Source organism: Microcebus murinus, chromosome 19, assembly GCF_040939455.1.
Source record: "Microcebus murinus isolate Inina chromosome 19, M.murinus_Inina_mat1.0, whole genome shotgun sequence".
Taxonomy (NCBI): Eukaryota; Metazoa; Chordata; class Mammalia; order Primates; family Cheirogaleidae; genus Microcebus; species Microcebus murinus.
Window position 1 is genome coordinate 8,468,172 of NC_134122.1, and position 23,622 is coordinate 8,491,793.

The 23,622-nt window shown below is 53.9% G+C and overlaps 1 protein-coding gene across 1 annotated transcript in view; it reads right to left on the minus strand.

Moving 5' to 3' along the window:
• Positions 1-23,622, minus strand: part of TEKT5 (tektin 5) — a 36,667-nt gene that overhangs the window by 387 nt on the left and 12,658 nt on the right. Inside the window, exon 6 of the mRNA XM_012785028.3 lies at positions 4,178-4,332. Coding sequence (XP_012640482.1) covers positions 4,178-4,332 — 155 coding nt within the window. The remainder of the gene's footprint in view (positions 1-4,177; positions 4,333-23,622) is intronic.

A 23,622-nucleotide genomic window follows, 5' to 3' on the forward strand; every position in this document is an offset into this window, starting at 1 on the left:
GGCACACGAGAGAGAAGGTGCAGGTCATCCAGCCGTTCAATACGTGCGCGCCCACTGTGCCCCGGAAACTGTGCCGGGCACCGGGGGACCCCGGGTAGAGCCAGCCAGACAAGGCTGAGCCCGAAGGCGGAAATGGACAGGGAGATTGACGGGGATGGTGACACAGAGCACAGGAAGACACCCTGACAGTTCCTCGGTGAGTTAGACGCATGAGCCGGCCAGGTGAAGACCGGGAGGGAATGTATTCCAGAAATTTCTGTGATGACGGAAGTGGTCTCGATCTGCACCGCTGGCTGCATGGGGCTAACGAGCACTTGGCCTTTAGCTACGCAATTGAGAAACCGAATTTTGTAACTGAATTAAATTAATTTAAAATTTAATGTAGTTTCAGATAATGTAAGTGAAATAGACACATGTGGCTGCTGAATCGGGCAGTGAGTGCCTTGCTAAGAGACCACGTGCAAATTTAGGGGCCTGGATTCTGCTCTCAGTGCAGTGGGAAGCTGGTGGGCGGGGGGAGGAGGTTGAAATGGGGGACTGACACCCCGATTCAAGCTCTGGGACAACCTCCAGGCTGCGGTGCGAGATTAGAGTGGAAGGAGGCAAGAGCAGAGGCGGGGGAGAGCTTGGCGGCTGTTGTGATATCCAGGCACGGTGGGCCGGAGATTGTTCCCTAAAGAGATATGCCCAAGTCCAAACCGCCGGTCGGTGCCTGTGAACGTGATGTTATTTGGAAATACAGCGTTCGCAGGTGTAATTAAGACTCTCAGGATGAGATCATCCTGGATGTAGGCCCTAAATCCCACGGCTGATCTCCATACAAGAGAGAGGAGAGGGAGGGCTGAGATAGAGTCACACTGGGCAGGAGCCGAGTGCAGAGGGAGACAGAGGTTGGAGTGATGCAGCTACAAGCCAAGAAACACCAAGGATCGCTGTAGCCCCCAGACGCTGGGAAAGAGGCCTGGAACTGAGTCTCTCTCAGGGTCTGCAGGAGGAGCGACCTTGGTGACACTTTGACTTCAGGCTTCTGGTCTCCAGGGCTGTGAGAGAATAAATTTCTGTTGTTTGAAGCCACCCACGTTGCAGTCATTTGTTACAGAGCGGCCCTAGGAAATGGACACAGCAGGTGGGCTGTGACAGTAGCTTGGTTGCCTGGCTGTGCTGTGGGTCCCACAGTCTGGGGAGCAGGGACGATGCAACTGTGCTCAGGACTGGGGGAAATGAAGCTGGGAGGACTTGAGTTAGACTCAAGAGTGAACTTCCCACATAGCCTGGGAGAGAGACAAGCTGCAGAAGCAGCCTGGAAAGGTCCACCAGCGCCATCCAACAGAACTTTCGACAGCCACGCAAGCGTCAGTTCTGTGCTGTCTAATGTGGTAGCCCTAGCCACGTGTGGCCACTGAGCACTTGAAATGTGGTTAGTTTTAATTGATTTAAATTCACATGTAAATGGACTTTCATTCTGGGGATGGGCATAGATGGGACTTCGGTGATTAGAGGTCAGGAGAAGAGAGGCCACGGGTGGGAGGAAGAAGAAAAAGATGTCCCAAGGGTGGGAACGCAGGGGATGGGGTCGGGGAAGACACTGCACAGACCGGACAGTTTAGCCACTGGAGAAGGGAGACAGCCTGAGTCCTGTTATCTGCTCGTTCCCGACACGTTTGTGCACAAACACCCCAAACACAACATGCACAGACACACACAGACACACGTGCACGCCCGAGGCCCCTGAGCCAAGCTTGCTCTGTCCCTTTGCTCTCTGTCTGTCCCCCTTAGTGGGATGACTGTGGGGGGGAGGCAGGGAGCTTGTCCTGCAGCAGCAGATCCTCCAGGACCACACCTGGTGACGCTCCCAAAAGCCCTGCTCTGTGAAAGCTCCCTGGGGTGTAAAATGGGTCGCCCAAGCCCTCTGCCCCAGGACGTGCTGGAGCCCAACCTGAGCACCCAAGGGAGAGAAGTGGGGAAGGAGGTAGCAGGAGAGCCCAGCCGCATCCCCCTGCACCTGGGAGAGCCCAGCCTCATCCCCCTGCACCCGAAGAGCCCACCCCCGTGCCCCGCACCCAGGAGAGCCCACCCCCGTGCCCTGCACCCAGGAGAGCCCACCCCCATGCCCTGCACCTAAAGAGCCCACCCCCATGCCCTGCAGCCAGGAGAGCCCACCCCCATGCCCTGCACCTAAAGAGCCCACCCCCGTGCCCCACACCTAGGAGAGCCCACCCCCATGCCCTGCACCCAGGAGAGCCCACCCCCATGCCCTGCACCCAGGAGAGCCCACCCCCATGCCCTGCACCCAGGACCTGGGCCCCTTCCAGCCCAGCCGCTTGCTGCACCCATGTCCAGGAACGAAGACCTCCCAAGCCAACAGCAGGCCAAGAAGCAGGTAGCCAGGCCCTCAAGTTCAAAGCCAGGATCCCTCCGCCTGCCTCCTACCCCTGCCCCAACACACATCCTGCTTTTCCATTTCCTAAATGACTGTCTTAGGCAGTAACTGAGGCTGTGCAAATATCATCTTTCAGGACCCACCTAGCATTTTCTCTTAAATATCCCTCCTCCTCCTCTCAACACACAGCTGTCTTCTCAGCATCTCCCTGCGTCAACTCGTGGGGTCTCCACTCAGGATGGAGGCAGTGGGTCCATCCCTGGACCAAGACCTGCACTCCCTGCCCGGTTAAGCCCTGGCTTAGAGCTGTGTGACTCGGACAGCTCCCTCAGCCTCTCTGGCCCTCAGTTTCTCTTCCCATTCAACAAAAATACGGGTAACTGACTCTCCAACTCCCCTGGGAGTAGGCCTAAACGGGATGGAACTCAAAATCAGCTTGAGGGATTACAGTTAGACATCAGGGTGAACTTCCCCTGCTGTAGGCCAGGGCTGAAATAAAGTGCCCAAGGATGGTCCTTCCCATCTTTTCAGTGGGGGCGGGTATCCAATCAGTATCTTGTTGAAAGAGAAGTACTGCTGGCAAGCCAAGTGTGCATAGTGCGTGGCATAATTACTGTATAACAAGGTTTATAAAGTGAATGAGCCAATGAGATGGGGGCTGAACCCAGCCTCTTGCCACTGTGCCAGCATGTCCCTGGGTGCCCGTGGGAGGAAGTGTCAAGGGTGGCCCTCCTTGGTGTGGGCTGGACCTGGTGACTTGCTTCTAAAAGAACACATGGGAAAAGTGATGGGCTGCCCCACTGCCATGATTAGGTTACAAGAGATGGTGACGTCCCCCCTCTCAGTGCTGTCCTTGTCCTTCTGTCCTGTGTGCTCTGCTGAAGCAAGCTGCCAGGCTGGAGGGACCCACGTGGCCAGGAACTGAGGGCAGCCACTGACCAGTAGCCAGCGAGGAACTGAGTTCCGCCGGCAGCACTGTGAGTGAGCTCGGGGCTGGGTCCGGCCCCGGGATGAGACCACAGCCCTGGCTGGCACCTTGACTGCAACCTGTGACAGCCCAAGACACTGAACCCAGCGAGGAGCCTGCCCAATTCCCAGCCTGCAGAAACTGAGATAACAGATGTGGTTCATTCCAGCCGCTACATTTTGGGGTAATTTGTTCCAGTGTCCCTAGCATGAAGGGAACAGAGTGGCCAAGGGATCCGCCCCAGGTCACACAGCACATTCATGGGGAAATAACCTCTGAGTCTGATGACCTGCTGCTGCTTCACCTGGCATTTTCCCACTCCAACCCCCTCCCCCACAGCCACAGGGATTCCCCCCCCAACAGCCACAGGGCCCCGTTCTGGGCTAGCGTGAGCTTGTCACCCCCTCCCCAGTGAGAAGCCCTCTGTCAACAGACGTAGCCTCCCGAGCTCAGCAGGACGCAGGGGATCCACCCAGCTGCCGTGTGGCCCTGGCGAGGCCATCCTGAGGGCTCACGGGCGGGGAGGTAGCCGGGAGGGCGGCGTGAGTGAGGCCCCTTTCATGGAGCCTGAGAGGGAGGAAGCGAAGCCACGTGCCCCGGCTGTCCAGGGAAGCATGAGCGTTTCTGGAACCGCCCCCGTTTAGGCAGGTGAGAAGATGCGTGCACAGGGTGGGCCTCCCGGTGGCGGGGGGCTATGCAGGGGGACAGCCTGGGCTGGACCTCAGGACCCCCCACCCATGCCCACCGCTACAACACTGGAGAGTTGTGGAGCAGCTGTCCTGACCGGGACCCGCCCTCCCCTCCCGGCTGCCCGGCTCCCCACCACTCACTTGTACTGAGGGCTGTCCCTGCACAGCTCCACGTTGGGGCGACGGGACCGGCACTCCAGCCTTGTCTGCGCCACCTTCAGTGGGCACTCTTTGGCCATGATGGCCCTTTCGAGCAGCAAGATGGTGTCCTCCGCCTGGAAGATCTCCTGCAGTGTCTGCGGGGGACACAGGGGCGTCACCACCACCCGCCCTTCTGGCCTCCTCCCGCTTGGGCGTGCAGGGGGCGGAGGGCAACTCGGTCAGCCTGCGGTCAGGTGCCGAGGCTGCTCCTCCCCCAGCCTCGAACACCTGTGGGCAGGGCCCCCTCTCCTAAGACGCCCCAGGAGCAGCTTCGGGCACCTCTGGTCGCCGTCACACTCTGAACACGGGGACGGGCAAGTGCCAAGGCAGGATCTCTGACATCCACCAGAGTTAGCCAGTGACCAGTGGGAAGAAGGCAAAGAAGGAAGAGAGGGAGGCTGGGAGGGAGGACGGGAGGGAGGGAGGCAGGCAGGCATTTAAGCTTAACACAGATAATTCAAAACAATAGCCAATCTCTAAAGCCATTTTCCCTAAATTAATCTGGGTTGTTCTCTCTCCCTCTCTCTCTCTCTCTTCAATTCAGGATTTGCCTTCCTAATAATTGGGTCAGTAAATAAGGAAGGAAGGAATGAGGAAGGGAAGGAGGGAGAAATATAAAGTCTTCTATTTATCTTTAGAAACATTTCCCACTGTGACGCTGCCAGGTGCCCTGTACTTTATGGCAGTGCGGACCCGGGACGGGCAGGGCCTGGGGATGTTCTATGTCTTCATCTGCTGGTTTCGTAAGTTTTAAATATAGACAAAACTTCATCACCGAAACACGCCACGCCGTGCACTTGACCGTGAGGCTATTGTGCCTCAACAGACAATAAAATGAAAATCAGAAAAAGGTCAATCCGAAGGCAAGACCGGCAAGATGCTGGCATTTGTGTTGGGCCCGTGGGAGTCTTTTACACGATTCTCTCTGCTTCTGTGTGTTTGACATTTTTCATAATAAAAAAATAAAAGAATGATGGGCCAGGCACAGGGGCTCACGCCTGTAATCCCAGCATTTTGGGAGGCTGGGGTGGGAGGATTGCTCGAGCCCAGGAGGTCTGAGGTTGCAATGAGCTATGATGATGCCGCTTCTGTCTAGCCTGGGTGACAGAGCAAGACCTTATCTCAAAAAACAAAGCAAAACTAAAAAACAAAAGAATGAATAAAGAACGGGCATGCCGGCCTACTTCATGACCAGAAGGAATCTGATCTTGCGCTTAGCTGACCATAAACGCGTGCAGAAGTGAGACAACTGGGTACTGAATGGATGTCACCTCACTGTGACTGAAACACCCAGGGCTACCTAGTGGCCCTTGGTCTGAGAGCAGTTCTGGTTGTCGAGGTGTCCCTCGCCTATGAGAGGATCCTTTGGGGACAGGCTGTGCTGACACCCCCGCCCAGACCTGCAGGGCCCAGTGGTGAGGCTGCACGTGCCTGTCAAGCCCAGAAGTCCTACCCCACCACGGCGGCCCCCAACGTCCAAGAGGGCGTGTTGGTGTGATCAGTGAGCAGGAAGAGAGCAGTGTCATTTGCCCAGAGAGTCAATACCGCTTGGAAAACCCCTGCACCAGCGCCACCAGTAGTGAAACCCTACTTGGAAAGTTCCATCATCAAAACCATGGAAGTCTAAAGAGAGAGTGACAGGTAGACAAACAGACAGACAGACCGCACTGTAGAAGCAAAGAGTGCTAATCTGCATGTGATGTAGAATCATTTGTTCTACATTTGTTCAATACTGTCTACCCTTTCCATTTTAGCCCAGTGGGAAGGGACAACAATTTTCAACAGAAGGCCCTGGAGGGGCCCTGGACTCATACTCTAATGGTGGTGGGTTCCCCATTCACACACCCATGCCAGAGGCAGGCGGGAGCAGCCGTGCTGAGTCAGGAATTGGACGCCCCGGGGCCAAGTCTGGGCATCACCGCTCATTACCTGTACGACCTCGGGCAGGTTACACATCCACGCCCTTGCTTGTAAAGTGCCCACCCAGGAGGGGTGCTACGAGAATAAAATGGGATAATGCATGCGTAGCCCTCCAAGAGCGCCTGGCACGTACCAAGTGCTCATTAGAGATTAGCTATTGGAACGATCACACTCTATTTTTCAAAGGCCAATACTTTCAAGCGCACTGTGCCCAAGGAGCCTCACCTAATCCTCCCGACTGAGATAAGTCACCTCTCTGGCACGAGCTAAGGTTTGACTCCACGAAGACACCTCATGCAAACCGGTTTACAGCGCTTTATAGAGCGTGGGATGGGGACTTCCCAGGAGTGGCCCAAGCTGGCTCCCCCAGAGCCCGTTGCTCTCTGTGGCAGTCCTCTGCAGCTGGGCTCGTGCTGGAAGTCTCGAAGGCCTTGCCTAGTTACAGGCCGAGACACATTCGAGGTACAGGATGGGCCAGACCCAACCCTCCAAAGTACACACCGTGTGATCCCAATTCTAGAAAGGCAAACTACGGCAACAGGAGGAGTTTTCTGCAATGGGTGGTCGCTGGGGAGGAGGGAGGGTTACGAAGAAGTATAAGGAAACCTTTCGGGTGAAAGAGCCATTCGTTATGTTGGTTGTGGCAGTAGTTTCATGGGCGTATACATATGTCAAGACTCAGTTTCCCACTGGTGGAGTCAAGACACGCAGGAGCAAGGCTTCCCAGCCTCCTTCGTAGCCCACCTGGAGCCCACCTGGCCCCTCATAGGCCACCCAGACCCCGAGCGACTCAGACCACGTGCTGGTTATACGTGATCCCGGGAGAATGTTCTCTGCCCAGCATGCAAATGGCTTGTAAACACTCAAGCGGGGGACACCTGTCTTAGAACCCTGGGGATGTTCCTCAGAAACTTGCCCTTTGGGGGTCAGTGGGAGCCCAGAAAGCACCACCCCAGCCTGGTCTAGAAGAAAATAAAGTCTAGACAAAAAATGCTTCTTGGAGCCACATGGCCCGGTGTTCATCCTGTTGTGGAAAGCAGCCCTGCCATCTAGGGGTCCCTACTTGGGGAGCCTATTGCCGGGGTTGGGGGGACATTGCTGAGGGTTCAGCTGGTCGTAAGAAGCTGCCAGTGGTACCCACCAGCCCCGCCCACCCTGAGCCCGTTCACCGCAGCTCCCGGGATGCTCCTCTTCCCTAGCAACCAGGGTGTTGCTAGGGGAAGCCAGAGATGCCCGAGACCAGCGACCAGAGCCTCTCTCTAGTTCACTTGGTCCCCGGCTCAGGGCCTGGCCAGCCTGCACTGGGGGCCTGAAACTCCACAGAAGCCCTGTCTCCTGGGTCTGGAGAAAGACTGCCCCTCACTCACGTGCTCGATCGTTTCCTCATTCATTCACGCATTCATTTACAGAGTCACCGTTTCAGGCATCCGCCCAACAAACGTTCATTGAGCACCTGCTTAGCGCCGAGCACTGTTCCAGGCAGAAGCCCCAGCAGCTCGCAGAACAGACGGCAAAGCCCCTACTCGGAGTCCACACGCTGGCGGGCTTTGCGGTCTTCCGTTTGCTCTGCCACGCAACAAACGTTTGCACAGCACCTACAAGTGCTCGCTATGAGTGAGACGTGAGACAAACGCTTTCTTGTGGCATCACGGGGGCTCCTGTCCCTTCCGTCTCCTGTCGCCAACGTCGACCGCTCGCCTCTGGTGTGTGCACGTGCTGGGGAGGCAGCGTCACAACAGAGGCACCTCGTCCAGCTCTCCTGGGACCCCCAGGCAAGCAGGGGACAAGGACACAGCCACGGCGGGCGCGACCATTTATCAAGCGCTTACCCCAGGCCGGCACTGCGCCAAGCCCCTCACGCGGATCATTCGTCCTGGGACCAGCCCTATCCCATACCAAAGGTCCCAGCGCCATGCCCTGACGTTAGGTGAGCACACTGAGACTGTCACCTCCTCTCAGGCCTCTTTCAAACCCTCTGACTGCTCCAGGAGCCAGGTCCCGCATGCGGCCGGCTTGTCATTTGTCCCTCTAGCGCCTGGCTGGCGAGGAGCAGCTCTGAGCCGTCTGCTCTGCTTTCCCGTCGCCTCCCAGCCACCTGCTCACGGCAAACAAGGCTGGTTTCCACTCACCAAAGCGACATAAAGTGCCTCTTTTAAGCAAATGTATTTTTTTTAAAGCTTTACAGTGGTTTGATTTAAACAGAAACACAAAGTAAGTAAGTAACTAAGCAGGTGGCACGTGGAGCAGGCAAGAGCGGGAAGGGGGCCCAGGAGTGACTGCCTTTGGGAAACCCGGTGTCACGCTGGGTGTGTCCCAGGTACGCCCACAATGCAGGTGAGAGAGAACCGAGGTGGCCCTGGAAGGAGGACGCTGAGGGGCAGAGGCCACCGTGCAGCCCGCTCCCTCCCCATCCGCCTCTCAGGCCCTAGGCTGGAACCCAGGATGCCTGATTCTCCACCAGCCTTCCCCGCTCTGCTGGCATTGCTTAAGGGGGCCGCCTGAGGGTTTTCCAGAAAGGTAGGGGTTTTCCAGAACCGGCCACCTACAGCTGACTAACGACTCACACGCGAGGCTAATCTGCCTAGGCAGGTGTGCTCTCTGCCAGAAAACGTTCCCGGGACCTCTCGCCCAGCCTGCGTCACCAGCGGCCAAAGTCGTCTTCGTTAGGAGGGAGAAAAAACAAGCCACAGGAGCTCGGACTGGGGGCCAGCCCCTGCCGTCCACCCGGGTCCCGAAGTCCTGTGCACCTCCAGAAATCCCAGGGTGCAATGACTCGGCTTCCAGAAGTTTGAGGACCGCCCCCCCCAAGGGCCGGGAGGCAGACCGCCGCGTGGGCAGGGGACAGAGCAGCCCGGACTGCAGCGCCAAGGAGGGGTAAAGGGGACCTGCGTCCCGAGCTGGAGGAAGACAACAGTGACACAGCTTTCCGGCGAGCAATCTGACACCACAGGATCGAATCCGGGAGCCGCACGTCCCAGCGAGTCCACTCCTGGGCGTGTCTGGTAGGAAACCGACACCCGGGACCGCCGGGGAACTCGCACGTCCAGGGCATCCAGTGCAGTATTGCTTACGGTGGGCGTGTACCTGGCAGCCACCCGGGCGCCCACGGCCATGGAGATGGACGAGTGAAAGGTGGCAGTGACCGGGCAGTGTCAGATGCAGAGGACTGGCCACACACAGCCACGAGGGTGGGTCTTGCCTCAGGTAGCCGCATGGTCGTTCCCTCGCCTCCCTCAGGCTGTGGCACAGATGCCAAGGAGGCCTTCCCTGCCCATCCCACTTCGATCGCAGCCCCCAAACCAGCGAGCCCTGCCAGCGCCTGCGTCCCTGCTCCTTCCTCTCACCTCCTTGCACCTGACATGCTGTGTTCACTCACTAATTCCATTGTTCATCTCCCCCACCAGGAAGTAAACTCTCCCTCCGGGCTAGGTTTCCGTCTGTTTTGCTCATTTCTGAATCCCCAATGCCTACATCAAATCGATGCCTGGATCAGAGTAAATAATAATAATAACAACAACAACATATGCCACTTAAAGTAGTGCTTACGGTGTGCCAGACACTTTTCTAAGGCTTTGCATATATTGTCCTATCAGTGGGCGCTCACTGAACGCTCGCTCCCTGGCGAATATACACCGTGGGGTGTTTAAGAGGACAGTGCAGAGACATTGGCCCCAGACGCCTGGGTCTACCTGAATCCCAGCTCCAGCATGTCCGAGCTGGGTGGCCTTGGGCAAGTGTCCTCCACTCCCTGAGCCTTTCCAGTACAGGAGGGGTCACAATCGTTCCCAGTCCACAGGTGGAGGGGAGGCTTGGTGAGGCAACCCAGCAGCGTGGTTAGCACAGGGCCCGGGAGACGGAGCCTTGCAAATCTGAGCGGGCGAGTGACAGCCTTCGCTGCCCCGGCGTACAGAGTTGGCAAGACACAGACACCTTTATGGTCACGCTCAGAGCAAGGGTGGCGTGCCCAGCTCTTCCCAGAGTGCACGCATTTCTTCCATAAACATGTCCTGGAATGTGCCACAAGACAGACACGGCCTGTCCCCCACCTCCCCGGCCAGCAGAGTGATCTCTCGTATAAACAGGGACAGAGATGCACACATATGCACGCACAGCTGGCATCTCTCTGCCGGGTCCCCAAGCTAAGAGGGGCTTCCCTGGGTCCCAGAGCCCCCACCATAGGCCTGCTCCTCAGCATGTTAACCTTTCTGTTCCCACAAAGCCTGAGAACTAGGAGAAGGAGGCTTGTGGGGCACAGCCTGGCTCATGCTAGCAGCTGGGCGGGGCCGCTGGGGATTGGCTCAGGGGGTCACCCCATGGGAGGAGTCTTGGCACCCTGCCACTGGCATCCAGCCCTGCCTCCTGCCCAGCCCTGCCCTGGAGCAGGAACTCTGTTGGGAAGTGGGTGGTGAGAGAGAGAGAGGGGGGCCTCACCTCACTCCCTTTCCCAGCCCCTAGCTCTGTGCTCTGCACATGGCAGGCTGCCTGCCAGTCGAGACTGGCGAGGGGAAATCCTAGGCCTCCCACACGCTGATGACGCATCCAGGGACAGGTCACTTCATCTCCCTGAGCCTCTGCGCAGTCACATAGCCATAGGTTCAAATTCCAGCCGCTGCTCTTACCTGCTGTGTGACTTTGCATGGACCACAACCTCTCTGTGCCTCGTGCAATCTGTACCCAGCATCTATTGAGCCCTGTCTAGCTGCAGACACTGCAAGGCCCTCATTCTTTTGTCTGTAAACTAGCATAATGATAATTTGCCCACAGTGTTGTTGTGAAGACTAAATGAGATAATATGTATGATGCTTAATTTTACATGTCAACTTGTTTGGGCCAAGAGAGACGCCCAGATAGGTCGTAAAACATTATTTCTCCGTGTGTCTATGAGTGTGTTTCTGGAAGAGGCTAACATTTGAATTGATGGGCTGAGTGGGAATGTCCATTGTGGGGTGCAACATCCAACTCACTGAGGGCTCAAACAGAACAGAAAGGTAAAGGAAGGGTAAGATGAGGAAGGCTCCCAGCACTGGAAATGTCCTAGACTTTGATCTGGGACAGGGTTTCCTAACCTCGGCATCTACTGACATTTGGGAACAGAAATTTCTGTGTGGCGGGTGTTGTCCTGTGCATTGTAGGATGTTCCACCGCCCAAGTCATGACAACCGCCTTGCTAAATGTCCCCGAGGACCCAAACTGCCCTGATTAAGAGCCACTGAGCTAGGTAGTGGCTACACACAGGCACATATATGTAAAAATCAGATTCAAGCTGTACACAAGATTAAGGTAGTCAGATATCACCTGTACCCCATAAATATGCACAAGTATTATGCATCCATAACTAAAACTAAAAATTTTAGAAAAAGATTAATGCAGTCATGTCCTTTACTGTGTTATGTTATACTTCAATTTTTTAAAAAGGGTTTTTGGGGTTTTTTTGTTTGTTTGTTTGAGACGGGGTCTTGCTCTGTTTGGCCAGGCTAGAGTGCAGTGGCACAATCACAGCTCGCTGCAGCCTTGAACTACAGGGCCCAAGCGATTCTCTTGCCTCAGCCTCTGGAGTAGCTGGACTACAGGCACAAGCCATCATATCTGACTGATCTTTTTTTTTTTTTTTTAAAGATGCAGTCTTACTGTGTTGCCAAGCTGGTCTTGAACTCCTGGCCTCAAGCAATCCCCCCACCTCGGCCTCCCAGAGTGCTGTGATTACAGATGTGAGCCACTGCACCCGGCCAATTTTTTAAAAAAGCTTTAATGAAGCCATTGTGGAGAAAACACATCAATGCATCTAGGTTCAAAGTAAGAAAACTATTATTAATAAGTAAATGCTTGTGTGCTTGTTGCAGGTGTTACTGTAACATAAAGACGAAAGATAAATGGGTGAGGTCTGGGGAACTCGCACTCCAGTGGGCACAGGATTTCCTTTGGGGCTGATGAAACTGCCCTGGAACCAGACAGAGGTGACGGCTGCACGACACTGTGAGTGTACTAAACGGCGCTGAATTGTTTGCCTTAAAATCGTTCATTTTATGTTATGTAAGTTTCACCTTAAAAAAGAAATTCACTTTTGCCTCTACTACCCCCCAAACCCATACTATTTTTTTTTTTTTATCCAAAAGGAATCTACCTTTAGAATCATTTAATCCAATTCCCTGCGTCACAGATGACATTCAGGGACATTAAGCAACACGATGCTGTCGCATAGCTGGAGAGAGGCAGACCACCGACCCCCAGCACAGAACTCACATCAACCCACTTGCAACCCACTCGCACCAACACCACAGCCTGCGTCAACCCACTTATTCGGGCGTAATGGGTCAGGACAGGGGTTGCCTGTGAGACGGAAGATGGTCATCCTCTTCCTCAGCCTTTGGGACGTGGGTCTAAGAGGGGCCCAGCCCAAGGCAGGTGGCGGGAGGGTCTCTGGCCACTTCCCCTACCTTTGGCAGAACTAAAGTTCTTTTTGTTGGCCTGACCCCCACCCCAGACAGAGCTCCCAGCCACGAGGCCCCTGTGTGGGGCGTCCTGGGAGTAGAAGCCCTGGGTAGGGTAACAGGAGACCCGGTTCCTGTCCCAGTCCTAACACAAACCAGCTGTGAAGCCCATATGCAACTCAGAGCCCTCAAGTGCTCTGGGCCCCGACTTCCTCATCCAGGAAATGGGGACTCGAAGCCTGTTGCCCCCTCACTAGTTAGGGTGCTGCAGGTGCTGCGGGGCCAGGTGACATGCTCTATTTGTGTCCAGAGCCACTTCCTCCAAGATTCAACCTGAGACTGTTATCAGCAAGTGTGAACGGCTGTGTGTGTGTGTGTGTGTGTGTGTGTGTGTGTGTGTGTGTGTGTGTTGTTTTTAATTAGTCAAGTCCACCCCACTTAGATGGCAGGAAGTCCCCATACACAGCCTACTCAACTTGGCCATGACAGCACAAAGGCAGACAGAGACATATGGAACACGGCCACACCCATATGTTTCCATGGAAACTTTATTTCCAATAAAGTTCCAATAAAACTTTATTTACACAAATAGGTGGGGGGCACTGGGATTTGACCCTCGGGGCCCTTAGTCTGCTCTAAACCATCCCAGAGGAAATCATGATCCCTCAGAGCTGCCCATCTCATACAAGTCTGCTGCTCCTCTGGGTCTCTGGTGTCCAGAGAAGAGGACACTTTCTCCGGCGCCTTGCCACTCAAAGTGTGGTCCGTGCACCAGTGTCACTGGACGCTGAGAGTTTGTTAGAAACGCGGAGTCTCGGACCCGCGAACAGAATTTACGTTTTGACAAATGCCTCGGGTGATTCACATGCACATTTAAGTTTTAAGGCGGGAGAAAGACATGGTTGGGTTTGTAGTTTTAGGCAGACCTTGCTGGCTGCCTTTGGGGAAGGGACAGGGGAGGAGACGAGGAAAGCGGAGAGACAGGCGGCCACACTGGGGTGAGAGAAGCGGCGCAGAAGGAATGGCCCGAGAGTGTCCACAAGATAAAGTGGGGTGGACCTGATGACTTACGGAATGTGCAGAATGACGAGAGGCTGGGAGTGTTCAGATTCCAGCCTGCCCACCCCACTAAACTCAGGAAGAACCTCCTAGAAAGAGGCTTGAGAGCCATCAGCCTCTGTCCAAATGCCAGCACCACCACTGTCGAGCAATTGGAACCTCTCTGTGCCTCCGTTTCCCCATCTGTATAAAGGAGGTGATAATAGTACCTCCTGATTTAGGTCACCCTAAATGTCACGGTTTAGCGCGGTGGCCAGCACCCAGCAAGCACTCTGCAGCTCCGGGCTTCTCCAGCCCATACTCTCCATCCATGCGTCCGTCTGCCTAACCATCCACCTGTTTACTACCTCTTTCCCTTTCTCTTTTTTAAAATTGAACCTTCACGCCAGGAGACCAGGGTTTCTCAACCTGGGCACTGTCGACGCTCGGGGCTGGGTAATTCTCCACTGCAGGGGGCTGTCCTGCAGCTGCAGGGTGTTTCGCAGCATCCCCAGGCTCTACGCACTGGATGCCAACAGCCAGGAGCACATGCCTCCATTCGTGACAATTAAATGTCTCCAGACATTGCCAAATGTCCGGGGCAGGGGGAAGAATCGCCTTGTTTGAGAACCACTGCTGTAGATGTTGACCTATTATCATCAGGGTGTGGGGTGGGGCAGATGTCGTTTTAACCCACAGCAAGACTTCGGTTAAAATCCTGGCTCTGCCTTTTACGAGCTGGGGTAAGCTACATCCTGGCAGGGCCTTTAGGCAAATCTCTTGTCCTCAGTTTCCTCATCTGTAACACAAGGCTAATAGTCCCTTCTCCATAGTTCGGAGGGGAAGATTGGTTAACCTAAGTAAAGCCCCTGGAACGCACGCAGGCTGCACACAGTCAGGCTAATGTGTCTTTTGTTGTTGGATAAATCCTTCCTTCTTTCTCCTTCTGTTTGCAGCAGAACAGCAAACTCGGCCTCAGTCATCCACTCTCGTCCTTTGGAGGAACAGCTGGGGGCAAACCTCACCCACCGCAACCCGGCCCAGCACCCCCGGTGCGGGAAGAGTGGGGTTAGCACCAGGAACGGTCTCTGGCCATGCACGGGGTGCACGAGGCAATCGCCAGCTCTGCCTCGCATGAAACGAACCCTGGCTCAGCGGAAAAGTGTCCCGATATTCCTGTCTGGAATAGAAATCCACCCCTCCGCTTTAGAGGGGGGACGTGTTTGGCGGGGTTGTTTGCCATGCAAAACTATCTGCCTGCGTCTTGTCTTGTGACAGTGGAGAAAGGCCCTAAGGCCAGGAAATTATTTTTGATGTGGGGGGAAAAATGGATTTAGCAGTTCCAGCAGGCTTTAGGCTTCGGGATGCTTTGTGCAACCTTGCAAATTTATTGTTTTCCAAAGTGCACAAAGCCAAGGAGTTTCCAAGGAGATGCCTGGCTCGCTTCAGATTCCCCCACTCGAGAAGGGGGAAGGCAGCTTGGAATCCTCTTTCTGGTCAAATGGTGGAAGGTTTTCAAGTGCAGCTAAGCCTAGGAGCGAGGAGAGAAGCACTAAAAAGGGACCCAGCCAGGAATTCGGGTCATGAATGCTCCAGAGCTGGGACTTGCAACTTCGTCACCACCGTTGACATTTTGGGCTGGACACTTCGTGGTTGTGTAGACTGTCCTGTGCGCCGGGGGGTGGGGTGTTTAGCGGCATCCCTGGTCTCTCCCCGCTGTATGTCGGTAGCACCCCCTTGCAACAATTGTGACAAACGAAAATGTCTCCCAGACATTGCCAAATGCCAGTAGGGAGCAAATTCCTCCTGGTTGGGAACTGCTAACACTACTCCAGAAGGTAGAAATTGAGCAAGCCCGGCTCACAGCTGTTTCTGTCAAGTGGTGGCCCAGCTGCCGTCAGGCAAGGCCAGCCCGGTACAAGTGTCAGCTGCTGAGAGGCTGTCTGAGGTCAGGGGTCCTGAAAGTTCAGGAGTGGTTTGGAAGAGGCTAGAGGCCCCCCGGAGGAGAGGCTGGCATGCGCCTGTCAACTTTCATAGCAATCCACCGTCTCAGGCCTTTGAGGGTCCCCTTCTTTAACACTCAATACGATTTTTAATTATGTCTTTGCTTATTTTCTTAAATCTATCTCCCCCACTGGAACCTCAGCCCCCGAGGGCGGGGACCTTGGCTCTCGTTCACTGTGGTATCCCCAGCTCCTAACTCAGAGTCAGCACAGAGGACGTGCTACGTGCACATCTGCCATGGGAGGGAGGGAAGAGGGAACGAAACATGTGTTGCCTGCCGACACCTGGGAGATACACCTGGAGGGCTCATTAAAACCCAGATCCCTGGGCCCCACTGCAGTGAGATTCAGTGGCCCCGGGTCGAGCCTGAAAATGTGCATTTCTAACAAATTCCCAGGCCATGTGGATCGAGAGCCCTGGCTCTGTTCTCCATCCTGAGCAGCCCATTAGAATCACCTGGGAGCTTTTACAAGCTGTTATAGACCACACCCCGGCCAATTAAATCAGAATTTCTAGAGGGGGGACCCAGGCATCTGGGGGACGGTAATGTGGCACTGGCTGAGAGTCGCTCACTGTTTCGTTGTTCCTCACAGCTGTAGGATTATTCCTTTCTTCTAGATTAGGAAACTGTCATTCACAAGGGTGAGTGGCTTTCCCAAGACCCCTGAGTTGCACCTAAACTCAACCCAGATGCAAGGTTCTTTCACACACTTTAGCAGGTCAGACAGCAGACCACGGCTTTGTACCATTTTCACAGCTAATATCCATCCGTCGCTTGCTAAGTGATGGGCACTGCTGCTCTTTTCCCAAAACAGCTGCTTGCCAACCATCACTGCTCCCGTTTGACAGAGGAAGAAACTGAGGCACAGAGAGGTGGAGCAACCTGATGTTGGTCAGTCACACTGCCAGGAAGTGCTAGAGCCAGAACCGAACACGGCCAGGATGGGGACCGAGAAGACGGAAGGGGAAGCCGGACCTGGAGCAGGCAAGCAGATGCCAAAGCTCGGAGCGCAGGCGAGGCCGGGCAGCAGGTCCCAAGCCAGCCAGTGGACAAGGACCCAGAGGCGGACAAGTCATAACTTGGAAGAAATTAGGAAACTGCCAGGACATACCTGTACCCAGGCGATGCCGCAGTAACCCTCCGCCCCTGCCAGGCTGCGTGTTATGTTCTCGCCTCCGCAGGAACCAGTCCCAGGGATTGCCCCGCCCAGGGCTTCTGGACAAGGCATTTGATGGGCTATCACCAACCGGTGCCAGCAGTGGGAGGAGGGAAGTATTGTAATAATCACCTGAGTACAGGTGGTCCTCACGAAATGAGCTCGAAACAGCTTCATTTGTGCGGCCCCTCCGGTGCTGACCCTGTTCATCCTACACCCCGCTCCTGCCTGGTCCTCCAACTCCCTGCACTTGCCAGCGACCTCCTCAGCTCTGGACCTCACCCCAGCAGTCTGCCAGTCCAGACCTGAGGGATTCCGGAGGTCCTCTGCCCCCTGAAACAGTCCCCTCCTGTTTCTGGCTGGTGCCCAGAATTCCTTTAAAGCAAGATTCCTCAGCTCCCGAGTGCGATTTGGGCCGAAGCGTCGTGTTGTGGGGGCTGTCCTGTGCTGTGCTGTTTGGCAGCCTCCCTGGCCGCTCCCCGCTGGATGCCAGGAGCACCCCGTCACCCAGCGGTACCAACCAAAAATGTGTCCAGACATTGCCAAACGTCCCCAGGGGGACAACGGTCGCCTTCGATTGACAACTGAGGAGCTGCTCAGGCTTCAGCCTCCATGGACATGCAGGTTGCGGAGCGAGGGCCACACCAGAGCAGGGACCCACAGCAGCCCTGGGTGCCTGGGTGCCTGCATGGGGTAGGGGTGTCATTCTAGAGTCAGTGTCTGGTCAAACTGCCCTTGAAACCTGGTCACCCCTGCACCTAGGCATGTGGCTGCTCCCTTAGCTGCACACTACAACGGTGCGGTGCGTTTCCCTAAAGCGTGGCTGTCACCCTCGTACCAAGGCTGCCCATCATGAGCCACCTGCACTGACTCAGGGTGACGGTCCTGCCAGCGGTCCCTGTTACATGCCGCTGGGCCTGAAGCTGCCTCCTTACATATTTTAAGTTTCTCCGTATACACAGTGACCTGGAAACTAGCTGGACGTGCACACAGACCACAGCCTGCTCTAGGACCCCTCGCAGAGTTCCGGCCAATCACAGGCGGCCAGCTGTCCAAACCGTGTTCGCATAAGGCAAGTGACCAGCAGTGACCAACCCAGCTCGTCTGCTCCTCACTTCCGTTGTCCGTACGTCACTGTCCTTCTTCTCTCCATAAACATTCCCCAGCCACATGGCGGCCCCACGAGTCGTCCTGAACCTGTGCTGGTTCAGGGAGCTGCCTGATTCTCGAATCTCTCTTTGCTCAATCAAACTCTGCTCAATTTAATTTGTCTAAAGTTTTTCTTTCGACGTTCCCAAATTTCGGTCACCGGGCAGCACGTCATCATATCTCCCAGCCCCACATACCATCTCTACAATTATTTTCGTATTTTTCTTTAAATCAACCCCCGTTGCAGCCTTTAACATATGCATTTGAAATGAAATTGTTCTATCATTGCCACGAATGAAAAATCAGTATCCTTTTCCGTGAATAGAGAGCACTGTTAACAGTGGAGAAAATAGGAAAAAGAAGTTACTAATTCTAACTAGAAACTGTTGTCTTCCCAAGTTTCTAAGCCCGAGGCTGGATGCCTTTGTTGGAAAGGGGGCCGGGAGTGAAAGAGAGGTGCTAAAGCCAGATTAGCACCACCGGCAGTCCTGCTCCCTGAGACTAATCAGAAAGGCTGATAGAGAGAACTTGCAAAGAGAGGCGCTTTCTCCCAGGACTGGGTGGTGTTGAGTGTGCAAGAGAGCGAGGCAGGGCAGCACCCGGCCAGGCCGCTGGCTCCACTTCCTGGCGGGCAGGAGCTGGCTGCAGGCGCCGGGGCTGGAAGGCATTGGCGGCTTGCTGAGCACAGCAGCATCTCCCACTCCACAATGGGTTCCAGACCGCCCTGGACAGACAGGGGGTTGGCAGCAGGCACTGGGGCCTCGATCACCAGCGGGAGCCCTCACCCCTCAGACGCTGTCCCTCCCCGCTCCAGGCCTGCCCGGGAAGGGGTGGTTTTGCTGATGCTAATGGCTGATTGGAAGTCAAAACCTCAAAGAAACTTCAGAATAAAAACAAAGCCTTTCAACGTTAAAATTCATAGCCCCTCTATGTTCCGGTTAAACGCTTCCTACATCTGGCTGTTTTCTCCATCTGCTTCCTTGGATTTCCTCTGACACAGGGAGCAGAAGGTACAAATGCACAGGCCTGCAGGAACCCAGCCAGTAAAGCCAGCCAGTGAGGTGGGCAGTAACAGTGGGTGGGGGGCCCGGGGCAGACTGCAGCCCCCGACCCAGTCCAAAGACAGGCAGCAGCCTCTGGGCTGTTCCCGGGTAGAACTGTGGGCTCTGAATTGCTGGAGCTACCAATTTTTGAAGAGATGGTAGAAATCTGAACTGTTATGTGAAATCTCCATTTTTTTTAAACAATTTTTTTTAAACTACGAGAATGCACATACAGTTTTAAAAAATGTTTATTTACCAATGTTCATATCAGCTTTATTTGTAACAGCCCCAAACTGGAAACAACCCAAATCTTTGTCATCAGGTAAATGGATAAGTAGTGACCTATCCACATAGCCCATACAATGTAACACATGTATATACATGTATGTGTACATGCATGTACACACGTAACACATGTAACACAATCTATCCATGTAATACACACTGCTCTGCCATAAGGAGGAGGAAACTATGACTCTCCAAATGATTATGCTGAGGAAAAGATGCCAACTTTAAAACAGAGTCCCTACAGTATGTCCCCCATTTATACAAAATTCTAGAAAATGCAAAGCAATCTATAGTGACAGACAACATACCAGTGATTATGTGCGAAGAAGTGGGGGAGGAAGGCAGGAGAGATGACAAAATGTCACAAGGAACTTTTGGTCTGATACATACAGTCACTACCTTGATCAGGTGATGGCTTCATGACATACATATGTCAAAACTTCTCAAATTGTGCACTCAAAATACGTGCAGCTAATTGTGCATCGAATATAAATAAAGCTGTTCAAAGAAAAATGTGAAGGCCAAATAATATGTGGGCCGAGTTCAACACCTTCTGATTTAAACCTGCATTCACTTAGAACTCACCATGCACCACGCGTCACATGAGGTGCTAGGGTGACAGAGCTGAGGGGTACCGAGAAATTCTCATGAGAGCAGCAGGACACACCCAGCCCGACCTAGGGGAAGACAGTGACCCGGCCCCTTGGGTACTGGCTGGTGTTTCCCAAACAGAGTCTGTCATGTGCTATTCCCAGCTAAACTCCCAAGGTTTTCTGAATACTCTAAAGCAGGGGACCTCAAACCATGGCCCACCGGCCACTTGCGGCCCAGCAAGGACATTTTTCCGGCCCGCTGGGTGTTTTTTGCTGCCACTGCCTGTCCTGCTTAGCAGCCGACTCGTCTGGGGCCCACAGTGCGCATGTGTGGAATGTGCGCCGCACTCTCCAACGGCCCTCCAACGGTCTGAGGGACAGTGAATTGGCCCCCTGTTTAAAAAGTTTGAGGATCCCTGCTCTAAAGCAATTGAACCTTTTTCCTCTGTAAATCTTGTTGGCCTGCTCAAGGATTGAATGTCCTCCAAACCAGCTGCCAGCTCATCAGCTGGCCCCGAAAGTGGGAAAGACCCCAGAGGGGCCGTGTCAAAGCCGACGGGGCAGGGGCAGGGGGAAGGAGAGCAGGCGGTGAGCAGTGATGAGTTTCTGCGGGTAGAACCAACCGGATTTGCGGATGGAGTGAACGTGGGCGGGAGAGTAGAGAGGTGCCCAGGTGGACTCCAAGGTTCAGGACTGAGCACTTGGAAGTAGGAGCCCCTGGAAGCACCTGGAAGCATGGGGAAGTTGGAGCCACCGACTGAGATGGGGAGGGCTTCGGTGGGAGCAGGCAGGAGAGTGAAATTTCTGGAGCTGGTCCTTGAGAAATGCAGGCAGAGACGTGGCGTGTGTAGCTGGAGAGAAGAGGCAAGTTCAGGAGCGAGGTCTGGCTGGGGACAGTGACCACCAGTTAGGAGGCGGCTGAGGTGATCGGCCATGACTTTTGGAGAGTCCAGCATAGAAAGTGACCATCCAGTCCCTTCCCTGGCCACCGCATTGCTCCTCTCCTTGGCAGTCACCCACCCTACCTGTTTCACATCTCCCCTCATTTGCCGCCTCCGATCATAAGAAACCTTACAGCACATGGGGTGGGAGTCCTTAGCAGGAGGCAGAGAAAGGGACTTGTCTGTGCCACCCCGATCAAGGCTGTGATTCTGGCATGTCTGGCTCATCAAGACCCCCCAGCCCTGATATCATGGCTCTGATCTCACTTTCCCGCTGAGCTGCCTGCCCTGGGGTGGCAGAGACCCCAGAGGGACATTTGCATCTGCACAGACTGATTGGGCACAATTTATGGGATGGGATGGCCTGGCTTAATCCCTAAGGGAAAAATGATTATGCTTGCCTTGCGAGCTTGGAAGTAAAATGCACTTATAGAAAATCTGATTAGAATTTAAATGACAGAGGCTTGCCTTTTGGAAGGATTTGGTTCCCCCAATTTTATTCGTCTGGAAGAAGGAGAGAGGGCAGGAGAGAGAGGAAGGAGACAACAGTTTACCCAGATGTTTGCCAACACACCCTACATCCTACACTCCCGCCACTCCCTGCCGGCAGCCCGGGCAGCTCTCGGGCTCACTCCAGACTCGCTTGACCAGAATCTGCATTTCAACAAACTGTGCAGGTGACCAGGCAATCACTGCACAGGCAGTCACATTTGAAACTCACAAGCCTATGCCACCGTTTCCCACAAGTCAGACTTTCCCCTGCCGCCCTCAGCATTTTTGCCAGATTGACACACCACTCCTAACGTAATTAGCTTAAGCCTTTCTGTAAATCAATTCACTTAAAACAAAACAAAACAAAACAAAACAGGCCGGGCAAGGTGGCTCACACCTATAATCCTAGCACTCTGGGAGGCCTAGGCAGGAGGATTGCTCAAGGTCAGGAGTTCGAAACCACCCTGAGCCTGAGCAAGAGCGAGACCCCGTCTCTACTAAAGAATAGAAAATTAATTGGGCCAACTAAAAATATATAGAAAGAAAACTAGCAGGGCATGGTGGCGCATGCCTGTAATCCCAGGTACTTGGGAGGCTGAGGCAGGAGGAACGTTTGAGCCCAGGAGTTTGAGGTTGCTGTGAGCTAGGCTGACACCACAGCACTCTAGCCCTGCCAACAGAGTGAGACTCTGTCTCAAAAGAAAAAAAAAAATTAAGTTCATTTACTTTAAAAATGACACTTTACATCACTATTATCAGTGGAAAATCAGCATCATTTGCCATAAATACAAAAAAAATAATGCATGGAACAAGACAAAAGGAAAAACCGCGTTATTTAAACTCTGGCTGGATACTGTTGCCTGCCCAAAGTTCTTAGCCTGAGGCCAGCTCTCTCCAGTTTAAAAGGGAGATTGGCAGGTAATAGTGAGGTGAGGCGGGCATTCCAGCACCCTCGAGAGCGTCACCAGGAACGAGGGAGGGATGACTTTCTCCTGGCATGAGTCGACGATACCCAGCCTACGTTTCTGTGACGCGCCTAGTGCCATTCCCCTGCAGCCTCCAGCCCCACAACCTCAGAACAAGTGCATGCTATGGCAGCGTCCCTGCCCCATGCACCCTGCCCCCAAAAGGCATGTTTGCGCATTTTCCCCCACATTAAGAGTTTCCCCCTAAAATTCAACTGGGTAATTCAGTGTAGTTGGGGGGTTGTTTACCTGGAGGTTCCTAGGGCCCTGGCTTTCAGAGGAATCAGACCTCAAAATTAGTCAACCCCTCTGTGGTCGCCCACTTCTTCTGTTCAGAGAAGTCACCAGCCCCACCGCTAGCAGCGCTCCACATGACCAGGAGATACTCCAGAGCCTCTACACACATGCTCCTGCAGGGACAAGCCCCGGGGCAAATTACAAGGTTTGGGGTGTGACCTTGGGCATGGAAGCCTAGGATCAGAGTGAACAGATGAGACGGTCCACACAGCCCCAAGCCACTGTCTGCATGCGGAGCCCTGTAGACCTGGCCTTACAGAGTGGATTCCTATGACCACAAAAGGAATAATCGCCTTGTAGCACAGGTGAGGATGGAGGCCTGGAATTTTCCAGAAATGCCTCTTGCCAAGGGGAATCAGGCTGAGCTCAATGAATAACAGTTCAATTTTTAAAGGAAGCATTTCAAATCCTCCAGCCAGAGCAAACTCTTGAAAGGTGAAATTGTTTTCTATATGTTTACCTTCATTGCATCAACTTCTTCTTTTATTATCTTAGAAAAACACCATGTGAGATCATCACCAACCAGCAAACAGATCCTTGTGCAGGCAAATGTCAATAGTGTCCGGTTGGGGTTTGGTATATTTCATATGAGTGCTAGCTTATTTGCAAAGCAGCTGGTGATTAAATTATGTCTATTAATAAAAATGCATGAGGTTGCAAAAACTCTGATCAGCAGTGTGAGGCTGTTAGTAATAATTTAAAAGTTCCCTGGAGGAATGTTGAAAGAGAAAAGGTTTTGATCCCTCACCCCCACCAAAATCCTTTTTCTTTCCATCAATAATAACATTAATACTTATAGTTACCTTTTACTTAGTGTTTATCACGCACAACGCACTATTCTAAGAGCTCCACAGAGATCAACTCATTACTAATCACCACTCCCCCCCGGCCCCCAGACTGCCATCACTAAGTCCTTCCTGGGTATAAATTTTGCAGGCACCCTGTCCCTCAGGCAGAATGTAAGTCCCCAGAGGATGGGGACCATGTTTGTGTGGCTCCTCGTTTTGTTCCCCATGCCCGGCCTGGCGTCTGGCCCCCTGGAAGCATCCACGTTAACGCGGGTAGGGAGG